General features: G+C 37.3%; 1 protein-coding gene across 1 annotated transcript; it reads right to left on the minus strand.

Annotated features, from left to right (window-relative positions):
• Positions 1-1,095: 1,095 nt before the first annotated feature.
• On the minus strand, positions 1,096-23,065 carry KIAA0430 (KIAA0430 ortholog). Its single transcript, XM_010076466.1, has 26 exons — positions 22,856-23,065; positions 20,554-21,219; positions 19,431-19,605; positions 17,730-17,956; positions 16,718-16,835; positions 15,842-16,014; positions 14,607-15,041; positions 13,933-14,102; positions 13,676-13,837; positions 12,812-13,001; positions 11,936-12,114; positions 10,898-10,978; positions 10,316-10,552; positions 9,473-9,592; positions 8,953-9,128; positions 8,486-8,706; positions 7,625-7,767; positions 6,654-6,787; positions 5,940-6,142; positions 5,202-5,429; positions 4,162-4,392; positions 3,855-4,067; positions 3,043-3,103; positions 2,803-2,943; positions 2,156-2,326; positions 1,096-1,625 (listed from the first exon to the last, which is right to left on the minus strand). The coding sequence occupies exons 1-26, from the start codon at positions 23,000-23,002 to the stop codon at positions 1,393-1,395; spliced, it is 5,235 nt and encodes a 1,744-aa protein (XP_010074768.1). The 5' UTR covers positions 23,003-23,065; the 3' UTR covers positions 1,096-1,392.
• Positions 23,066-24,074: the final 1,009 nt, after the last annotated feature.

The following is a 24,074-nucleotide window of genomic DNA, read 5'->3' on the forward strand; positions in this document are numbered from 1 at the left end:
AAAAGATTTTATAACAAAATCTGACTAGTAAAATTCTGTCTATAGCCATTATTCAGTGGCATTTCCTGTTGTTGGCTGAGAAATTAGAGCCTGTGTTCCATCTCTTGTATATTACAATAGAATCCACCTAAAAATATTCATTTGGCCAGTGGAAAACCTCTAGTATAGGTTCTTTCAATACTACAAGCAATTTATTTGCTGCCTGGCAAATACAAACCATTGTAAATGCCATAGTTACCCAGCATGGGTATAAAGTCTCGTACACTGGACACTTCTGCTAACTAGAGTTCAGGTCATCCACTGCCTTAACCTCTCTTCTTCAAAAGCCAACACAAGACACCACAAATTGAAAAAAAAAAGCTTCCAACACTAGGAGTAAGTTTTAGAATAAAAACAGACACAGCTAAAAGCCAGCACATCAAAGAATAAGCTTCCCATTTACTGAACATGCTTAAAAATAGAAAACAAGGTTAAGCAGAACAACCTTAGCATTTCCACGTGTAGTTAGAACTTTCCTTACAGGTGGAAATAGCATCAATACCTTCCATCACAAAACATTTTAATAAGACCTGCTCCATTATCTGTAATTTATGCATTAAATGCATATTTCAGAAATATCAGAATCTTCCTAATTTCATTTCTAGACACAATAAAATGTGTGTCTGTACCTTAAACTCATGACACCAGGACAGTCTTTTCCTTAACCAAATCCACACCAGACTGGAACTAAATATAAAAGGGAAGCTTAAAGCATCAATGTCCTAGAAAGCTCCTAAATGGAACTGAAAGCTACAGAAAACATTTAAAACAAGTTTTGCAAAAGAAATCCACATAATCTTCTACAGACATCTTTAGACAAAAGAATTTCCACTGCAGTTACAAGTCATCTGAAAAGTCAGAGAACAAGTTTCTTCTCTGGAGTACAACCAACTCCTTGGCTCCTGTCATTTCAGGTCAGCAAGTTAAAATTTCTCAACAAGCTTTTGAAAGACAGATCATGCATTTTATTAATACTGTCTGAAACAATACCAGTAAGCAACAGCCTATAGAATACAATATGCTACATGTATGATTACACCACCAATGAGGCTTAAAGAAAATAAAATCTGTTCCATTTCACTTGAATTAGTATTTTGCTTTTACTGAACACATTTATCAAAAACTGTAAAATTTAAGAATAATTTAATGAATGCCAGGATTTTTTTCAAAATAATAGAAAAAATCTGCTCTGCTAACAGCTGTGTTCAGTGTAAAAGGAACAAAATCTTCACAGAATACATTAAATACAAATTAATTCTTCTAGGCCTTTCATTAAAATACATAAGGGCTAGCAAACAGCTTTACTTTGTGCAGAGTCCCTAGGTATTTTTCTTTCACACTAAAAAGAAAGAGTTAAAGCTTGGTTACAGGTGCAAGTGAAAAGTTTGCTGCCAATTTCACCTTGTTTTTGTGTTGCTTTTTGGCTGGGCTGTCCATTGCTTCCTTGTTTAGTCGGGTTTCAGAGGACTGGCAGGGAGGCACTGAAGCATTCTCTGTGTTGTTAGATGCCACAGAACCAGAGATCAATTCTTCTTGAGCTGTGGTAACAATCCTTTGTTTTTCTTCTTCTGTTAAAATCATTATCTCTAAAATAAATAAGACAACTCAATTTACTGATGCTCTGTTCTTGAAAAATAAGGAATATTTCTCCAGTACTAGGCAATAAAATATTTAAAAAGAACTTGTCAGCCCAATTTGAAGCTAGAAGATGTGTCATGTTTACCTCTGCAGCTGATGTGATGTTTGCTTCTGGCTCTGTCTGCATCATGTACTATTTAGAAGGTTTAATTTAATTCTCACACATTAAGTTTCTCAGTGCTCAGAAAAGCACTATGAAATTACTGTGGTGACAGGTTGGCAAAATGCAATTTTCATGGTGGATAAGGTCCCTATAAAATTCACCCAGAGAAAATCACAACAGGGTGCTTACAGTCAGTAATCCAGAGCTTCTGAGGGAAGCCACCTGCATTTCCAACACACCCCATTGTGCAATGTATACATATGTATGTATGTAAGTGGAACTTTATATAATCAACCGTTTGTTTGGTGCTTTATTTTCCAAATTGTATGAGTTATCATCCGTAAGTAATACAACACAGGCAAAGCAGACTCTTACCAGAGGGAGGTGCAGGGCGTTCCTCAAACTGAATGAGGTCTGCAGACTCAAGAACCACTGGGTCAGGTCTCAGTTGTGGGGATGGTAGGCAGGACGGAACTGGCTCGCACAAGAGGTCAACGGGAGATGTATTTGTGAGGCAAAGAAGTTCTTGCTCAGTTTGATTAGAAACTACAAAAATAAGGCAACATTTTTCAGAGTAACTGTAAGCTGTGAAGGTGTCGCAACTTCAGAGCTGGTAAATGTGAAGCCTTCAGATGCGATTCTGAGGATTTGAGAGCTATGCCACATTTGAAATACAATATTGAACTAATTTAATTAATGCCAACTAACCTCAGATTCATTCAAGAGTTACTGACGATCTTTTCTCATTGGCTTTATGCTTATAAGCTTGTATCTCCACTGAAATCCACAGGACACTAGCAGTTATATATATACACTGACAGCTGAGGACAACAGATGCCCTTGCCAAGAGGACACATGTTTAACTATATACTCTGGGAGAAGTTCAACAGCTTTCACACCACAAAGCATTTCTAGACAAGTTCAGATTGACTAACTCACGCAGCTTTCCCCGTGCTGCTTTGATTACTCTGCTTATTTCTCCTAAGATAATAAATTTCTTATATAAGTCAATTTTGCATTACCATTGCTAGGTGTTCCTAGACTTAGTTCCATTGATGAAGTGGATCCTGGGGTCTCCATAATATGTCCATTATTGTCAGCAAGTTGATCTCCATGATCATCCACATGATCAGCAGGGGGAAAACTAGGTGAGCTAAAACGAGCTACAAAAAGGCAAGTTCATTTGGTTCGTTTACTCAAGTCACCTCTCAGAAAAAGAAAAAAAGGAAACTACGATACTGCTCAAAATTGCAATGGCTTACTTTTCATATCATTCTTCAGTACCACAATTCTCTTATGGCCATGTCCTTTAATCCAGACCACCTACAGAGGGGAAAAAGAAGAAGAATGAAACATCAGTACATACTAAGCTCAAAGGCTAAAGCATCTTACTCATTGCCTTTCATCTAGCCTTGCAGTGACACTATTTCTAGCAGGAAACTAAATCGAGTTGCTAATTTGTACTACACTACCCAAGTAAAAGCTTTGTCTCAAAATAAATGATGCCAAAGGCAAACTATAGAGCTAGAAAGCACACTAAGTATATATTAGCAAAACTATTTTTAAACATGGAGTTGCATAATTCCATTTTGTCACTCTCCAGAAAGACTAATTCACTTAAAAGAAAGCTTATAGCCATAAACTAGGTCACAAAATTATCCTAGAGCACTCAGGACATGTGGATGACAGCAAGATGCTACAGAAAAATTCCACTATGTGGCACTTCTAACAAACCAATAATTTACTCTGATCAAAATGCAGGTTCAGTACTGTACAGTCATTCATTCTTTCAAGAGAGAAATGAATTATCTTACTTCATAAAGTTGCCAAGAATGTTTGCGACCTCACCTTAATCAAAATTTGACTAACAGGTAAAAAAAAGAAAGCATTTTCTTTTTCTTATCACACAGTCCAGATTTCTCAGAAGCTATTAAAAATATAGCTGGCATAAGCCTCCTTGGAGAAGGTAATTATTCCAGTAATTCACACCAACTAGCAGAAACTGCAGTTGCATAACTACTTTTACTCCAAACAGAAATGTCAATGTAATTGTGCAAAACAGAATTCTTCATACCTGTGGAATTGATCCCAAGAGCTCCTCTAAGTTACTGCATCCGTACGCTTTAGGTTGCAGCACTTCTCCTGTGTATTTGCTATATGCTGCTGGGAACTCATGAAGAAATATCTGCTGATAATGGTAAGTGTGAAGTAAGGATCTTACATTCTTTGCAAACATGTACAGATTTGTAAGCCTCACGTATTCTTCTGCTGCACCATCGGTAAAAACCTATTAGAAAAAGAGGAAGAGTATATACTTTTGTATCCTCTAGTCACCATGTCTTTTCCAAGTATGAAACACACCAGAAAAAGAGCTTACATACCTCAACCAAGTAAGGCAGACTCTTCAGGAGTTCAGTTAAGGTCATAAATCCATACTCACATGGATTAAGCGAAGTACCATGGATTGTTTCATAATGCTGTTTAAGCTGTTCGACAGAGGGAAAGGATGTTCCATCCCAGGACATCAACAAGACCAGCAACTGGGCAGTCAGAGTCCGCAGAGATTTTCTATTTATCAGCTGAATTTGCTTGCCAGACTCTGTATCAACAACCTAGTAAAAAGAATTGAGAATGAAGTTAGGGACAGGGAAGAGATTAATTTATAAGTAAGTTGTGTAGCTGGGGTTTGTTTAAGCCCAGCTATAGCTGATATTATATACCAGCATCTGATACTCCCCAAGCCAAAAGTACACAGGATAAAAAAGCTTTTACATGGGAAAATTTACTTTAAATATACAAAAGCTGTGTAGCAGTTTCTCTCCCCATGGTAGACTGGATTTTACTCTTTGTTCCAAAGCCTTGACTTGACTAAGCTTCAGCCTGAACACCAGCTGCTATATTAACAGAACTGGAGCAACTAAACCAGTACTGCCTATCTCGTGTAGTTGTAACCTTCCTTTTGCACTCACATATAAGACCACATGTGTACCTACATTCAGAGCCATAGCCTCAAACCATAGATCAAAAAAAGCTTAGGAACATGAAACATTAGGAGACTGATAACGACGACAGTTATTAGGAAATGATTGCTTTTACGCAGTTAGAAGTCAAGTGGGAAAAAAAAACAATTTGTATTGTTAAAATACATACTATACTACAATCTTTTACTTATTATTTGCTAAACAAGTATGAGAGTTCCCAGAGAAAGCTGAAAGGTTACAAAAGAACAAAAGAGAACATCATAGGAATATAGAAGCTACATTTAAAATCCCTTTGGAATTACCCCCACCGCCAACTTAATAAAATATCGTTTCTAGAGTACAATATTAAGCACACTGAGACCTGTAACTTGAAACAGGAAATTCCTTAACACAACATTACATACCTTTTAGAAGGATAAACTACAAAGATAAAAGATTACCTTTACAACATGGCAAAGTTTTTGCATTAAACCTGGAACTGAGCTAACATCATAATCATGAAGACGCAGTGTGTACCCAAAGGTTTTTCTGTACTCTGTCAGTAAATCAGTCATCATAAGGCAGTTGTCTTTCTGGGATCGCAGCAGTTTAACAAACTGGGCAGCAACTGCTTTGACTTGTTCCACCTCCGTAAGTGTGAGAATTTTCTCCTCCCCACATTCCAGTACCTACAAAACAGAAATTACGCTTTGTTGAAGTGATTTACCTTGTCTGGATAAAATAAAGTGAAATCTGCAACTAAAATTCAGCGCTTGCAGGCAATCACTTGCTATGTAGCAGGGCTCAGCTACCTTGGAAGATACCTGTATAGCAAGCAAAACTATGTAACTGCTGAAATACAATAAAATAGGCAAATAAATACTTCTTTTAAAGCCAGTATAACACACCCTTAATAAAACTTAACTCTAATTTTAATGCACTGAATGATGCCCTAATTGTAAATGCAATCCAATGCAGAAAACTTGAATTTATCAACAAACTTAGCCTGAATGTGCTAAAAACCTTGAACCGTTTTACCAAGATAGCTATTATTAAAGAGTTTCTTAAATACAGCTGTCTAACATGACAGGTGCACAGTTTATAACTCTCACTGACATTAGTAAGAAAAATAACCCCTGCTGAAACAGCCGTACAGATCTCAGAAATGCTTTAGTACAGCTTAGGATTTTAGAACTTACAAGTAAGACATCTGGTATGGCTTCAAAGAGTTCAAGTAGTTTTGTAAAACCATAGTAAGCAAGTTTGCACTGACGACCAAAGTGGTGGTGATAAGAAGGGATGAATTTATTGAAGGGCATTCGAAAATGGGGTTGATGGCGCAGTAAGTCTACTACCTCTTTAGAAAACTGTTTGGTTCTTTCAATTTCTTCTTGAGTACGTCCTAAAATTAAAAAACAAAGCAAGAGCTATGTACCAACACACTTCTAAAATGCAACACAATGTAACAAGAAAATACAATGACTGATTTTCAGCTTAATCACATATCACACCAAGACATTATTTTCTTTACCACTGAAGACCTTTACTAAGCTTAAATATCCAAAGTCCAAAATAATCAGGTGATCAGCACTTTAGAAGATATTAAATAGCCAATGTGTTAGTATTTTTGCTGTGTGGAAACAATCCACTCTAATCATTCCACAAAAAGTTTAACTACATGCAGAAGTAGAACATTATTTATGTGTTTTGACAGCTGCTTTTCTGTCTGTTGGATTAAAAGTGTTCCTAGAACGATAAACTCTTTATCTGGTAGAAGTTCGTAACTTAGTTATGAAGGTAGACATACAATTATCAAAAAATGCAAGTCATTCCTATACACTTCAGTTAGTACAGTTTTAAAATAGTCAAAGAACAATTTGTTTGTCAACAGAAAAAAGCGTACATGGACATACCTCTTTTGGGAATGCAAATTACCATTTCATTGTCTTGCTGTGACAAGCAGATGGTTGTATCTGGAATTTCTGATATAATATCAGCCAGTTCACATACTCCATACTCAGTAACATCCCAGTCCTTAGAGAAACACCTGAAAGTTTGAGAAAATGGTATAATACCATATCAAAAGGTATTTTACTCTCCCCACCTCTCTGACAAGAGCCTCTCGGAAGTAAGAACACTTCACACATATTCTTATTCAACAAATGGCCAGAGCCAGCTACAAGGGAGATGCACATTTAGTAGATTCAGAAACAACCAATAACATATTTCCCCTGTGGGCAAAAATATAAGTAGAAGTGTGCGTTCCCAAAAAGGAGCTGTTGGCACATGCAGCACCATAGCACACATGTAAAAGGTAGACCACACGTAGCACCAAGATGCTACAGTTTCCTCAAAGCACATCAAGTACTACTTTCTAGCTTCACATTAAGGAAAGCATCACTCTTGGTTCTTCAAAAAAACAACAGTTTTTTACCATGTTAGAACAGAATGTTCTTCCTGGCAGTAGCAAGACAGGTATTACTCCTGATTTTTGTGCCATTGCTAGATCCAGGTTTATTTTACACTTCTCTCTACAGAAAGCCTAACACTAAATTTTCCCTTTATTGTTCATGTTAATGTGCCACAGTCTGCTTGACCTTGCAGTCGTGGCTTCAAAGAGAACCAATGAAATACAATAACCTATTTCAAACTCCAGTACATTAAGTGAACCTAGTACTAAAGAAAGCAGTGAAGTCTGCTAGAGAGCTTTTAATTTTTGTTTTCATTAGAAGTTTGACCTTCCACATCACAAAGAAGAGGCAATATATTTGCCACAGCTTTCTACTAAGATTTTAAGTGCTGACTTCTCTCCCATCAGGTTTTAAATCCACTGTTGATAAGAATGCCCTGCAGAGTTGTTCTTGTTTCATTTAAGATAACTTACCAGTGATAGGCCTGCAAGAATTCCCTCACAATAACTTGCTTGCTGGCCTGGGATTTGAGAAGCTTCAGTAAGTCTTGAGTGAAGCGCTTCACTTGAGCTCTGTGCGTTAGAGTTAACAAGCGTTTGGAACCCATACCAAGAATCTGAAAGAAAATATTATTTGATCACTCACATCCATCATCCTTAGTAAATTCTTTTACAAGACATTTAGAAGCCAGTTCTAGTATAGGTAGGCTAGAAATAAAGGATATAATAGAGACAGTGTTTGGAAAGGCAGTCTCATGAGCCCATACACCTTCTGTACTAAGGCATATGTCATCAAGAAATTAAGAAACGCTTCCTCCATGAGTACTATTGCAACTGTTGTACATATGTATTGGTTATTTTAAAATTGTACAAGCAACTGGGGTTCAAAGTAGTATGCTAATGTGACCATAGTGTTTCTTTTTTGTAATGTAAGGCCCTATCACTGATTTCATACAGAAATACTTCAAGTCACAGGCTACCTAATTTACAAGCACTCAGCATTTGCTGTGTTCTTATGATAAACGGCACAATTAAAACCTTTTACCCAAGCACTAGCCACAGGCTAAAAGCAGCTTCAAACTTTATTCCAAAGGCTTAGATTAAAGAGTTAACTTCCCCAGAAGTTGTTTTGGAAGGGTGAGAACAACAAAAACAACAAAACAGAAACATCTCAAAAGAGATGACAATTACACTTCCAGGTTCAGTTAACCATCTCTTTCAAGGTGGATTAGGTAATTGCATATCATCTATTAAACAGTACCAACCAGGAATTCAGATGGTTGGAGAGACAAGTACAATTCCCCAAGTTAAAAGGAACAGTGCTGTAAAACTCACCTGCAGTACATGAGGCACTGCTTCTAGCAGCTCCATTAATTTAGAATACCCATAGTCAGACACACGGCATTGTTTTGCAAAGTGATGATGGTATGTTGGGATGAATTTACTGACAGGTATGACGCAGGACGGTTGGCTTTTAAGCAGATCTATCACTTCTCTACTGAACTGAATAAGTTGTGGATTACCTACAGGGGACTTGGAACGTAGAAGCCAAGGATCTACAAAAAAAAAAATTATATTAGTGAACCTTTCATTAATATTCTTTTAATATTCTTCCATTAAACACTGCACTTCATATATGACACAGGCTAGAGCACAGGAGAAAAAAAAAAGACAACATTCAAGCTACAAGTTTCTCTTTATATAAAAATATAACAATTATACAAGGTGTTTACTTTATGCTACTCTTATTTTTTTAGCAGGAAGATTAGTTTAGAGAAAAGTTTTTAAACAGAATTATTTACCTGCAGTAGGAGGTGGTGGTTTGTTATGTATCCATTTAATAACCTTAATGCCATTTTGGGTAGTGGCAATGTTAACTCCAGGAACACAGGTAATTAGATGTTCTAAAGGAACACCACCCTGGCCTTCTGGCACCATTTCAAGATCACTGAACTCTGACATATAACAATCAGGAAAACTTTGGAAGAAAAAAAGCACCCATTATACACTAAAATACCACTACAACAATTGTCCTAAAAATGTCATTATTTTGAGACAGTTCCTGAGCAGGAGGCTTCAACACCTCAGTAACACATAAGTCTTCATAAAATGCACATTTAAAATAAGTCATTTTTTGCTCAACAAGAATTCAAAAAAGTAATAATTTCATAAGGCATATTTACTATAAAAGGTACTACCTTACATAAGAACCAGAGTTTTTATACAACAGGTAGTTTCAGAACACTACAACAGCCATCAACGAAGTTTTAAATCTTTAGCCTACCAGCCCTTACATTAAAAGCCTAAATTAAAATACTATACCTTAGTAAAGGCACAGTACCCTCGTGTGTCTGTAGAAGACTGTGAACTTGGGGAGCAAACTTCTTCAGAGACAAAATCACAAAAGGAATTCTATAAGAATCTGGATCAAACTCATGCTCACTGTAAAAACAAGAGGTTGAAGTTTATACGCTTATTCTACACACAGCTTTAGCATGGTATGGCTGTGCTCAAATACACACCCATAGTAAACATTATACTGTATGCATACAATATACTGCTACTAGCTGACAATACCAGTATGGACAGTCACATGCAACTTCCATCTTATATCCACAATAATTAATACAGCTACACCAAATGTCCAGAAGACAAGCAACATTCAGAAGACCACATTTTTACTACCATTACATTAAAATTTTAGTAGCACATACCAGGCAGTTAACAGTGAATATCTAATAACTGCTCTAGTAGCACAACGTGGCTGCTGTTGAATAAAACAACTCAATACATGGCTTCAGGAAGCCTTCAACCCAGTATGAATCACTTACTAAATGTAGCTGGAGGACCAAAAAGAATGATCAGTTCCAGTTATAATTACGTAATAAAATTCAGGCTAATAGAAATGTCTAGTATGTAAAAGCTTCCTGTATAACCAGAGGATGGTAGCATACCTTTCAGCTTCCAACTAAGAGGCATTCAATTTTGGCAGCTGCGCTAGAAGACAATAATCTTAGACTGATCCATGAAAACTGCCTAGAAAATTCACTGCTGTCCTGCCTGCCTTATTCTTGTAAACATATAAACAGCGACTGGAGCAAGTGTAAGTGTTAAATGCTGTTCAAATATTTTGCAAGATTTTATAGTATTTTATACACAGCTTACATAAAGTCTTTATTCAGGCAATGCTGCTTACAAACAGGCTCGTGATACTCCAACTCTTCAAATATTATAGGGCTACAATTTGCTGATGAACCATCATGTGACTGTGAGGATCCCAATGGACTCTGCTGGGCTTGGCTGCTGGGTAAAAGGCACACCAGCCGCCCACTTCCTTGGTCACGGATTGCCACGGTATCTGTTAGTTTATACAAGTCTGATACACTTAACTTATGCCCAAATCTAAAAGAAAAAAATGGAAATAAATACACATTACAAATGCAGTTAGACAATGCTGTAATCTGCATTTTTTGTTTATGAAACAGGGATACGCTAGAAACTATTCTATGCAAAATGTTAAGGTAACTAATCTATTCATCCCAACATAGAAAAATGAAGTAAAACACTCAAGTATAACCCTCTAAGAAAGGCCAGTATTACAGTCATTGCCTCTGGATAGATAATATGCTACAACATCTAACAACAAAAAACCCCAAACACTCCATTCTGCTACTTTAATTCACTATAAACAATCACAGAAGATCAGGTTATTCTTAAAAGTACTAGAGAAAAAAACTGAGAACTTACTTTTTTTCATAGATTTCTGTGAATTTGAACACAGGCAGACAACAAGCAGGCGCATCCTGCAGAATGGACATCGTTTCTGAGCTATAAGAGAAGTTTTGTAACATTAGCACAAAATTAATCTGTTAGTATTACTCTTCAGCCCAATGGGGCAAGATATTTACAGATGCAGCTTATGAACTATAAATAGGACTAACAGGACAAATTGCCTTCCCTTCCACCCCAGCACTACAAAACTTGATACTTCAGATCAGGTGAGTTCAAGTAGTAACATTTCTGCTAACTCATTAGGTAATGCCTCTGAAGGAATTGTATCTTTCATAGGTGGTGGTAAGATTTTAAGCATCTATAAAATGCAACATTAAAGCTGCAGCATTAGAAGTGACCAGACTGGTTATTACATCAAGAATTTTGAACAGGCATAGACCAAAAGGCAAGAATTAAAAAAAGTTGTAAATTACAAAATGGCAAGCAGTACTGAACTGTAGAATACTCTATACTCCAAGCACTATTTTCACTGGAGCTTTCTGTGATAAAACAAAGACAACTTTTTTTCCTAACGCTTTCTTTGAGTGAAGAAAAAAATTGAAACAGAAAGTACTCGTATTCTCACTAGCATCAGAGCACTCTAGTTCTATCATCTTCTTTACAGAAAACGAATCAAAGAAACACCAACAGCATTTAAACTGTGTATCCCTTCCTCAAACAGAAAATTCATATGTGCTTTCTGGGAGGAAAGAAGAAATAAGATGTCAAGTGTAATCTTAACTCATCTGCACAATCTGAGTTATTGAGCTGTATCAGTATTATGAGAGAGCAGTGGTGAAACTATTAAACAGAGATCTAGTCCCTTCAGATGCAGCTTAAAATACAAATAGGGTAAAAATGCTAAACTGAAAAGTAGCCTAGTTGTATTTAACACTCATCAGGTCAGATGACAAGTTTTACTTTATTTCCCTATCATTACTCAATATTTTAAAACATCTCTCAGCTACTAAATACATGCTAGAACAATTAAGAAGATGTCAAAGTGCTTATTACCTAAGTAGAGAGAGTGATTTACTAGCAGCTCCCGTTGCTAATGAAACCTGGATCCTTTTACTACCAATTTTGTATCTGTGAAGACCATTGACAGCACTGATCGCTTCTTGCAGATTTTCCATCTGAACTATAGCCTTCAACTGGTAGTCTGTATGTGGACTTAGCTCTACACTTTTTACCTGAAAAGAAGAAAACAGCTTATACATTTATCAGAAAATATTAACCCAAGTCAAGCTGACACAAGAGTAGCAGTGTCTTGCTTTGGCCAAGAGCCGAATACAATGCAAAAGACAACTGTGATGAACCACGGCCAACAGGACAACAACATGAACAGAGTGCAATAAGCCTTGGACAAGACCATGACACCCCTTTAACACAGGCATCATCTTCCCCTGTAGAAGATTATGCCAGAAGAATAACATCTACGATCAGACAGAAATAGGACCACTGCAGAGACAACTGTAAAAGGAGAGGTCATTTGTTTTTGATCACTTCTGATTCAAAATAGAACCTCGGTTTTTACTGCAATTTTTAAGCTGACATTAGGAATTCAGCTTTACAGCTTAAAAAGGTTATGCAGCTAAAGCCAAAGTCTCTTCCCCATATGGCCAATAAGCCACTTACTAAGAATTTTATATACAAAATTTCAGAACACCAGATCTAGAAGACCACGTGCAAATTAAGAACCTAGTGCAAAAATTATCTGCTCTTTTAAAAGGAAAAAAACCACAGTATCTCCTTTTAACAAAGTTTAAAAGTCATGTTTGGAGAGCTTTCCATTCCCACTCACTTAAAGCTAGACCACAGACATGTCTGTAAATATATAAAAGGGAAGTATTTAAAAAGCAGACTTAACAAAGGTATTTTAGCCTTTACCTTGCCATGTCTTGAGAAAATTTCTTGCAAGTTTTGCTGCAACTCTTTTCTGGACAATCTGTAATCTATATTGCTGATCTGAATGTCCGCACCATTTGCAAAAGGATCAGGGCAGTCTGTACCACTGGTATGATTTACTACCTTAAACGTGAGTGGAGATGATCTATTTGAGAGGTTTGGAGACATACTCCTGGGTAAAATAAAAACATTTATGAGCTAAAGTAGCTACCGCACAATTCTGACATACACATCTCAAAACTAATCAGAAAATAGACACAGGTCAAGTGCACACACAGAGCAATTTTAAGGTGTTCTCCTAATACATACTGTGCAGGCAAAACAAATTTCACCACAAGAAAAACATCACAAGACGACAAATGAGAAGAAAGGAAATAATTCATACTACGTTTCAAAGTCACCCAATTTAATAATGTATTTGACACCAAGTCTTCTACTATCTTACTAACACATTAAAAAAGTCGAACTCATTCATATGATTTTAATAATTGGCAAAGATCAGATATTTAAGTCAACAAGAATTTAACAGGCCTGGATAAATTTTTACTGGGAATGTCAAAGACACTGAAATTAAATAATACCTCTGAAGATTTTTCAGCAGTTTTAAAAGACAAAGTCTGCAGGAAACAGTTGCCATACAACAAGTTTCTGAAAAAGAGTTCACTCCATCTTATATTTGCATCTAGCCTCTGTTAGCTGTTACGCAGCACCATCAGTTTCCTTTTGCCTCCACATAAATCAGTGTATCAATGTGCTTAGCATACAAAACTCAATACACAGTTGTCAATAATTAATGCAAATATTGGTGAAGTCTAACTTCACCTCCCAAAGAAGACAGACACTTACCGAGATGACCAGCAACTCTGAGACACGAGTAAAGGACTGAGCTGTCTTGAGGCCGTCAACTTACTGAAAGCAGAGGGATAGCTGACCTGAAATACAGTTTCGTCTTGATCTTTTTTATCTACAGGGGAATTGGTAACGCTCCTGGAAGTGGAGGTCTCTTTTCTATTTACAAATAAATATAAGAAAAAGCATATTATGTTGCAGAATTCACATTAAAAAAAAGTGGCTAACATTGATGTCTTTATTTTTAAACATACCTCTGACTGCTTTTACAGGATGATTCTCCTATTCCAGTTTTTTTGGTTGCTAGAGACACAGGAAGCACTGCATTAGAGTTACTCTGAGGAGATGGAATTTGTTCTCTTGAATGTTCTTGCTGGTTTTCAATATTTCTACTGATGGTCTTCGATTCAAGGCAGCACAGCTCCTATATTAAACAGACGGAAGGTCAGTATAAAAGCACCAGACATCCCTTGCCAGACCCTTTCCTTATGATGGAAACCTAGATAACTGATTTTCATTGGCACTTCATAACCAGGCATATTTTATTTTCTCTGAAAGTAGCAGACTGTCAATTAGTTGAAATATTTTTGCTACACTGCAGATCTACCCTAGTTTTCTTTAAAACTAGCAAAGTGGAGCACTCTAGACATTATATTCAACATCAACACAGCACTCAGAACACGCCTAGGATTTGAGACTCAGGAAGTACCAGCAGTATTTCCAAACTGAGGAAAAGGTGGCAGGGAAGGGGAAAAACAACCCTCAAATTCATTTGTCTGCTTTCCAAACAGATGAATACACCTCTCATTCAGGAATGTCACTATACGTTACAGTTATTCATTAAATAGTACAACTTAAAGCTGTAACAGAAGCAACCCTCAGAACATGAGGAAAGGCAAGAATACTAAATAAGGTAGAACAACAATACCTGTAAACTTTTAACATTTGTGGGTTTGATGACAGATCCATGAATCTGGAATCCTCTCCCAGCAGAGCCTTTGGTACCAGAAGACTGATCACTTGAGTCTTTGTTGAAGAGGCACAGCTTTGTGTTCTTGTTAATTTTTTTGGGAGATTTCACTTTCTCAGTTCCCACAAAGCTAGAGCTTTTTGTTTCATTAAGTTCTTTGTTTTTGGGAGTAAAAGACACTATAATCCTGTTACCAAAAACATCCTCATTTTCCATTCTCTTCCGAGCCCGTTCAGCACTTTCTTGATTTAAAAAACGGAGAATTGCACTGCTTCCAGAAATGCTCAGCACCTTCCCTCCACAGTTGTCTGACAGACGCCTGAGTCTATTACTGACACTTTTGCTGTCTCTGTTTGTTGGCAGATTATAAACATATAATAGTGTATGGCATGCCTGTTTAAAGGGAGTAAGATTTTAATTTGATTATGGCAGAATTCCCTCTTGTTCAAAACCAGAATTTTTATATTGCTTCTGGTGACAAGTGCTCTCCCCCCACTCCCCTCCCTCCAATTCATTCTTTATGCAGCATTCAATTGCTTGGAAGACTCTCCTACCAAGGTAGATCCTTAAACTTCCATCTCCAATATACTTGAAAGTTAGAAGAGACTACAGAGTCCCTGATCAACAGATCAATACCTGATTGCTTCTCCAGATAAGACAGAATCACTGTTTACAACCCAATAATTCTATATATTCTACACAAGCACGTGAACACATAGCTCAGGAAGTTATTTCAAAGAAAGAAAAAGTCATGAGTGCTGTGCAGACAACACAGCAATCCAGAGGGCATCATCAGGAAGACAAAAAAAAAAAACCCAGAAGACAGTAGACAGTCACTCAAAACTACTAAGAAAGCATCACAGAGCTCTCTTAACACACAAGAACTTCTTACCATAACTTTCTGCCAGTGAGAGGCATGTAAGATAGATTATCTGATAACATATTTACTAATAGGAATGCAACCTCACTATTTTACTTTAATTACTTTTTTCTTTTATCACTTAATTATTTCAATTTTAAAGTAGAAAGCATACATTCACATGGTAGTAACTGAAATACAGACAATGGTCAAATATGCAGCAAACATCATGTCTCACCATAAAACACACATTTCAGCCTGCTCTCCCTCTAAACTAGAAAAAAAAAGTTGACACATTGAAATGTCTGTTGCATTAAGAATTAAAAAGCCTTACCGGCATTTTCAGTGGTAACCTTGGTGGTAAGTCTGAAATAAATTCTTCAAAACAAATAAGCTCATGAGCATGATGTAAGAGTGCTTCTGAAGCTTGGTTTTTGTGTACCAAAATTATCCGAAAACCATGTCGATGTCTCAAGTCACTGAGTTCCAAAGCAAAGTTTACATCCGCTGGTGAAAAAAAAGAAGAGATAGAATGAACACGGAAACACACAAAAAAAAGCTAAAAACCCCATCAAATTAAAAATGCAAAATCCCAGATCTCACTTGACAAGTTCTATTTACCACTGAAAATTTCCAATGAAAAAGCACCAACAGCTACAAGGCTTCTCAACAGACGTAATTTAAACCAGCAGTTAGCATTCAGTGTCAGACAAGGGATTCCTTTTAGCAGCAACTTCTAGCAATTTATGAGCAAGGCATTCGCCTGGTACTGTATTTAGGGAGAAACCCAAGGCAACACACAGCAATTAAACAGTTGAGTGGCTTGCATATTTAACTGTATAGTATGCTGCTGCAAGAATGAAAACCAAATCAAACACATTTTGCTCAAAGCATTCTGAAAGATTACCATAAGGAAGACTCAATGAGTTTTACTTTATTAGCTTCCTGGTGAAGCTAACTTCAGACAGTATTTATACACATACCTACCAACAACACCACATCAGATTCCAATGCTGATTTAACTTAGCCAAATTCTCATGTTAGTATCCCTACTTTTCCCTTGCTGACACATTATTAGGAATTCTTGAGCAATTCAGTTAAAGCTGATTCTAAACACAACCCCTGGAAAGCAGAATAGTGTCATACACAAAAGTACTACTGAGGCGGGAAACTGAATTTTGCGCTGTAGATGAGTACCACAAACACTTACTTGACACAAGAACCACAGTGGCAGGTGCAGTGTGTGTATCGGCAAATCTTCTAAGACTCTGTCTGAGTTTGTCATCAGCAGCATTCTTCGCTGTAGCATGGATGTGTGCAACAGTCACCTGGGGAAATACATAGATACGCTCTAAAGCAAAGCTTGAATGTGAACTATGTTTGCTTAAATTTAATTTTTTAAAAAAACCTAACACAAACACAAGCTTTCACATGCACCTTTATGTAAATAAATTAATGCACACATATGAAATACAACGTGTGGATCTCAAATTGTTCTAATGAGTAATGAACTTCAACCCTAGTTGTTCAGCAATAGCCTAGGGACAACTGCTGTTGTTCTGTGTAAGAGATCACAATTGATACATCTTAAGAACATTCCATAAACCCTCATTTAAAATAGAGGAGTGACAAACAGCATGTACTCATTATTGATTCATTTCACCTCACATAAGCAGATAAACTGTCAATCTGTTATCATATCTGCAATTTAGGGGGCGGGAAGGGAATTTCTGACTTAGAAATCTGCACAAAAAGTTAAAAAACCCCAAGAAACAAAAGGCATTGATGGAAAAATAGGTAGTGTTAAAGGTGCCCCAATCAATACCACCAGTTTACAAGTGTCCTCACTAAATTAGCACAGTATTTACTCATGAAAATAAAAAAAGTTAAGGTCACAGAATCATAGTTCCTTTAGGTTAATGATTCAGTCACAAGTTTGAAGGATAACACTAGAAACACCAGCACCACTTACTACTGAATGAAATAAAAATCCTCTGTGAATACTAAAGCTAAAACAGTAACCTACATATAACAGAATCCAGTTTCAATTTTAAGAAGTATCACACCAGGGAAGTCCAGCATTAACACCACCACCCATAAACTAATTACAAGCTCATGCACTAAAAAACACAGAAGCTAACATAAAGCTTTAGTGATCAGGAATCACTGGTAGCACACTCAGAGCACACAAATTCTCAAGCAAGAACACCAAGTTTTGATACCTGGCAGTTGTTTAGCTCCTGAATAACTTCTTTATTTTCTTTACTAATGTCACACACACAGATGAATTCTGCCTCTCTGTGACCTTTAAAAAACTTTTCACGAATCCTCTGTACAACTGCAATAGCAGAACGGCCAGTGGGAACTGAGCAGTTTTCAATATCCCAGAAGACTCCAATGGGGGGCAGGTTTTCCAGAACTTGGCCTGTTATTGCAACTTCTGGAGACCCTGTACAGGTTTAACAACAGCTCATTTTAATCTCCAAATACCAAAACCATTAAACTTAGCATACTACAAACATCGCACATGAAAACCTTCATGTTTTAGAGAACAACTTGCCTAGGAATGCAAGTTCAGTCTCATTTTCTTAAGGAATCTGAAAAACAAATCAGGTGTTTTCAAAGTTTCTCTTTAAGGGAGAAACTCTATACCTCCAATCAGTCTTAAGCAGAAATTTAGTCACTGGTAAGTTAGGATAAAGATGCAAGATAACTTCGGCTTTGCTTTTAAACTCTCAAACAACCAAGCAATGTATTAAAAAAAAGTTATCAAATGCTGAGGTGGCATGTGCCATTAAAATCGTCTGAAGTTGTGTCACACTAAACTCAGCGGGTGCTACATCAGTAACAAAAGTGAAACATGAAAGCTGTTCAAATTTACAGTGTGCATTAGAAAAAGAATCTAAACAAAACTGAATGAGATTACCAGTACAGTGACAGTGATTGTAGAAAATTAAGGCAGTACGGAACAAACACAAAGGTATCCCCCAGTTCAGGAGAGTGAGGTTAAGAGTTTTCGCTATTAAAAGCTAAGAAGTACAAATAAAGATTCTTGTGTTTCAGCACTCAATATCTATCTATTTTTGAATTAACATTAGACACCCACTCCATCCCCACAAAAAAACTGGAAAAGAAACATCAGGAATGACACAGAATCCTCAGATGTCAAAAACAAGATATGAATTAAAGTTAGCTGAGAATATAAAATCAAGCACAGCAGATAAATGTCCTGTTTGTTTGGGTATATGTTGACTAGTTATTCTCCTATAAGATTCCCTGGCATTGCATTGGGTAAGTACACTAACTGGGGTGTTGCACCTTAAAAACCTGAAAATGTGCGTGGTGTTAAAATTATAGTAAAACTAGCCAATTTCTTATTCTTCCATTACTCTCTTTTAAACTTAAAACTTTCATATTAGCTATAGTTTTGCAATCGAAGCAGTACTAACACTGTAGAAAGACCATGTAATTTTTTTCCACACAATATTTTCCTCTCTAGAACACTGAAAAAAGCTATATTGTAATTAACACTACACCTTCCCCGCATATGAAGTGACAATAGACACTACAGACTAAGAAAATGCTTTTTAAAGTATGGCTGAAGACAACTTCTTTATGCACCAGCAGAACAAAATAGCTTCCAAGTCCTTGCAACTTCTTTTTCCAGTTCTTAAAGTGGTAAAAAATAGTAGCAAAAAAAAAAATCAGAAGTCTGTGCAAACAATACAATAAGTAGGTAGTCAAAACAGGCAAATCCAAGTTACAACTTCACAAAACAGAACAAGGTATTGTTCCACTGCTTAGTCTCCTATTGACTTTATAGAAGTTTCCAGAGAACAGTGTAATTTAAGAGAACTCTTCATGTGCAACAGTATTTAAGGAGGACATCCACTAAGTGCAAGTTTCAGACAAATGTGGTTTACCATATTTCTGTGGTGATTTTCCAAGGCTGCTCGCCAGTAGCAAACTCTTCTCATTTCCTGTTCCTTTGGTTCCACAGCCATTACATTTTGGGATGGGAACAGGTGCAGTCTGGGCACTGGCAGGAGGAATATTTGGCCAAGCTTTAGCAGCATCAACTAGGCTGTTTCTGGTTGGCTGTTGGGAAATTTTTTCAAAATACATGTTCATTTAGTATACAATCTTCACATATACTATTGCATGCTAGAAATACTCAGTTTCCCTTCTTCAACAAATGCACATTCAGGTGTTTTCTACAAAGTTAATTAACAACAGTATCACTGCATGAATGACACTTCTATTCTAGAGTCCTTCCTAGCATACTTAGCTCTAGATTTCCAAATGCAAGGAAAGATTCTATTAAACTCAGCATATTAAGACACGCCATCTTTAAGGAGTACTAATGTATTCTAGAAAAAAAGACAATGTTAAATCAGCACAAGTAAGAGTACAAGGCTGAATCACCTCCCTCCCCCCAAAAGTTGTGATCGCAGCTGCAAATACACTGAATTCGCCATTTAGTTTATGGAAATTTGGAATGTGGAAGTTTAAGTAAGGCATCTTGCAAAGCTGAGTATACGATTTAACTTGAAATTCCTATTAAAATTTAAGCAGTTTTAATCAGTTATAAAGTGTATCAAATTTGTACTGAAGTATAAATTACAAAGTTTGGGAAGATTAAACTATGACCTATCAAACCAAACCTAGAATATTCTTATAGCATCAGACATTTCAGCTGACTTACAAGTGGATATGTATTGATCAGCTGCCCAAGTGTACTTCTCTCAGAGTTACTGCTATGGAACATTTTAATTGGAGCTGTCAGGAAGAGATCTCTTTCAAATCCAGACAAAATTCTGCTCCAGTATGTTACAGATCCCCTGTAAGCTAAACATTGTGATAGTCTCTTGTCTTCCTGAGAAGAGATCATCTTCAGAAGAGATATCTCATACATTTGGACTGTGCATCACCAACTAGGAGGATGCAAACTGCAACCCATGGAAGCTGGTTTTTTGCTCAAGTAAAATTATTTCAACATTAACAACACACCATGCTTAATGAAGGAGAAACGTGACGCATACAAACCTTGCTCAAGCAGTCACTGCAGTAGTGAGAGCCCTTTAAACAAACAGAAGGTGCCATGTTTAGGTGCAAAGGGTTGGCGCACACATGTGACGTTAGCTCCGACTGGGCAATATGCTCATCCAAGTGGCCTGTAGCCCCACTTGTGAACTCAGAACAAGGAAAATAGCCAGAAGATGTGCAGCTCTGAAGGGCCGGAAACTGATGCAGTTTGTGCACATTACCATGACAGGACTGGAAATGGAGTTTTCCACAACAGGGCAGATGTTGACAAGAGGATACACTGTTTTCTATGCACATGCCAGGGAACTCACTGGCAATGCCTGCCAAATTGCTTCTAGCTGGAGGGTTCTTCAGTGAAGATGCAGACTGATAAGCAAATCCTGACCCTACTTGACAAGTAATCGTCCCAGTGCTTTTTGAGTCTAATATCGTGCCAGGGTGAATCAAGTTACCACCACCACCACAATGCATTTGTGGACTACAAGAAGAGTCAGAGCCATGAGCACAGCAGCTTACTTTCGGGCCAGGTGAAAGCTGTATTTGCTGTTGCTGAAGGGGATGAACATCAGGAAGTGGTATTGCTGGAAAGAGCTTAGAGCCAGCATTACAAGGAGATGAAGCATCCTTCAATTCCACAGCAGCTTTCTTGTTCTCCATGTAATCTTTCTGGAAAACAAAAGCTCAGTGACATTCAGATACATAAATACACCAACAATTTCATAGTATAGACAAGCATATTTTTAGACTGTTACAATTTTGATTATAACTGAAATTTTGAGAAGTGTTATCCTCGTGACTACTATCACCTCACAGTCTGAACATGTAAAATATTAAAAGAAACATGCCAGTTGCGCGTGCCAGCCTGAGGTATATTGGTATCAGTGGATTCTGAAAGCAGCAAAACCAAAAAGCTATAAACCAAATAGCAATGGGTGTGTAAAACAGAATTTCAAAAGCAGAAAATTGTTACACTAAGGCTGATACTCTGCAATTGCAAAGCAAAAAAATATTTATATATTTTAAGAGCAAACATAGATGGATGCAATGTAAAGTAAAAAAAACACTCAGTTTGGAGGTACATAAGTAATCATCCTTTACTTGGAATAGAGACTTTAAAATTGTATTAAAGTTTTAGAAGTAACGCACTAAAAGACTAAGACTTAAAAAAAATTGAAATCATATCAAGTGGGTAAACTAACAGAGGACAGAAAAGACTAAATGTTCACAACAACTTTACAAGTGCTTTTTGCCCATTCTGATTTAAGATATCAAGATGTATAGACACAAAGGCATAGACACAAATACAGGATTTTTTTTAAATGGCAGCGGTGAAAACTAAGCAAGGTTTGAGAAGCACCAGAACAGACAAGATCAGCAGAGCTAACCTGCATACAATTCACTGCTCCAAAGCTTTAGGCCACTGCTTTGGAACAACTTTGACCTTCCAAAATGAATTTAATGCCTTTCCTTATACACAATAATTAATAATTTATTACCCAAGTTCAAAACCATTTCTCTTCACCTGATGCCACTTTAGGTGGAACTGAAGATACACTCTGCCAAAAACCTGTCTAGAACTGGTTTAAAAGTTAAATTCCAGAATTTATGGCAGCTCCCTTCCTAACCCCTGTCACATGAGAATACCAATACAACCAGATACATGCTTATCTGCTTCCCCCACGTCTTTTACTGAAGTCAGATTGAATACACATGAGTGTTATTTAACAGCTGGAGCTTACTTGCTCAAGTCATTGTGTTGTACTATTCCTTCAATTCCTTAGCACTTTGCATCTTAAATGTATAGAATCATATATGGTTGTAGAACAGGAACATTTAAAGAAATGGAAACAAAGAAAAATTAGACATTCATGAAGAACAGCATCTACAATTCCTGTAACTACTACGTAATAACAACACAGAAAGGTCTAAATTTGCCTCCAAAGTAAATTGATAAATATCTGGAAGCACGAAGAGTACTTCCCTACCCTACTCTTCAGCAATAACTTCACAGAGCTTTCAAGAAGCTGCCTCATACAACTGACTGCTTAAAAAGTATATTATCCCAAACAGAGCTGCAGAGAGTAAAAGCTGTCAAGCAAAGCAACATGCCTGCTTTCACCAACATTGATGAGAGACCTGCAAACACAACTAAAGACCTTAAACTCCCAGGCAGATTTTGTACTTACTACGTTTCCCCTTCTTCCCTCCCCACTCACCCCCTTTACTCAGCAGTAATACTGCTGTTAGTCACACCGCTCTGTGTCAGGACACCAACTGAGCTCTCAGTAAAGCAATGAATTACCGTTTTCGCACTGCAAGGCAAAGACTTTTCAGCAGCAGAAAAGCAATTAGAAAGTTTCCAGAGCCATGGTTTAGCATCATTCTCTTGTCGCTGAAGCCATCCAAATGATCTATTGCAGAGGTTCTCTGTCCTGTTTCCTTCCATCATACAGCCAAACAAAGAGGTTCAACATTCTTTCATCTCCCCCTCCTTTCATTCTTCCCACCTGCTAAAAAGAAAAAAAAAAATACATCCTTTAACTAACTTTTAAGGTAAGACAGAGAAAAGCCACAGTGGTCTTATAAATTCCACTAGTGCTAGATCACTGAATATGTGTTATTTATGTTAAGCTTAATTATGCATACAGGACATAGCCTTGACTATTCCTGTTTAGTACAGGAATATTCCTCATGACCTGCAGCAAAGGTGAGGCAGCCCCAGGAAAACACTGTTCAAGCCCATGGTATTAGCTACAGAGTCACAGAAATGCATTGCTGCTGACATGGAAGAATTCCCTGAAGCTTTCACTGCATTCTTCTGGAAAGAGAAGCCAAGAGGTAGGTTTTCAAGAACCGCTCCTCAGTAAACACAAAACAGGCGCAACTGAACTCAGCTGAAAGAAGTAAACTGCATATTTGTTGTTTATCCACTGGCTAACAAAACTAGATACACCTGTATTAAGCACCAGCACTTAGTATTTAAACTAAGCTTTAAATTACTAAAATTATTTACAAGTACTTCTGCTCATTCCCCAAGCTGCCCCACAGCACACCACATCAATTTAGCTTTACAGAACCACAAAGAAGCAAAGCAACTTGTTTGAAGCCCAGCCACACTGTACCAGAAAAACTCTGATTAGCAGTGAAGCCCTCTTACCCTCCGACTCTGCACTGCATTCATTAGATCACACTCCCGCAGGTTTTTTGCATTAAATGGGGAATGCAATAACCACGGAACACACTCCATACCACTGCATTCGCCCCGGGGTTATCTTTAACCACAAGTTTGGCTCATTTTCTGAGGCAGAAGCGTTTATTTACACAAAGCCTAAACACCCCAAAGTGAGGTTGTATAAAACATTCATTTATCAAGTTCTAAAACAGTCACTAAAAGCATTCAGAAGCTATGTTAACTAGGTAGGTCCGCGCTTCGCCCTCCGCGGCCCGCAGCCTGGGGGGGCGACGGTAAGGCCCGACTCTCCCCCGCCCCCACAAGCAGCCCCACAGCACGGCGGGGCAAA

The sequence above is a fragment of the Pterocles gutturalis genome, unplaced genomic scaffold, assembly GCF_000699245.1.
Source record: "Pterocles gutturalis isolate BGI_N339 unplaced genomic scaffold, ASM69924v1 scaffold31638, whole genome shotgun sequence".
NCBI classification, from domain to species: Eukaryota; Metazoa; Chordata; class Aves; order Pterocliformes; family Pteroclidae; genus Pterocles; species Pterocles gutturalis.

Excerpts from the sequence above, each read along its gene's own strand:
- KIAA0430 (XM_010076466.1), bottom strand. The coding sequence starts at position 23,002 with ATGATGGAAGGAAACAGGACAGAGAACCTCTGCAATAGATCATTTGGA. Across the intron at positions 19,606-20,553 it reads GCAGTGACTGCTTGAGCAAG|CCAACCAGAAACAGCCTAGT; the intron begins GTTTGTATGCGT and ends ATTTCCCAACAG. Across the intron at positions 16,015-16,717 it reads CACTGTGGTTCTTGTGTCAA|CGGATGTAAACTTTGCTTTG; the intron begins GTAAGTGTTTGT and ends TTTTTTCACCAG.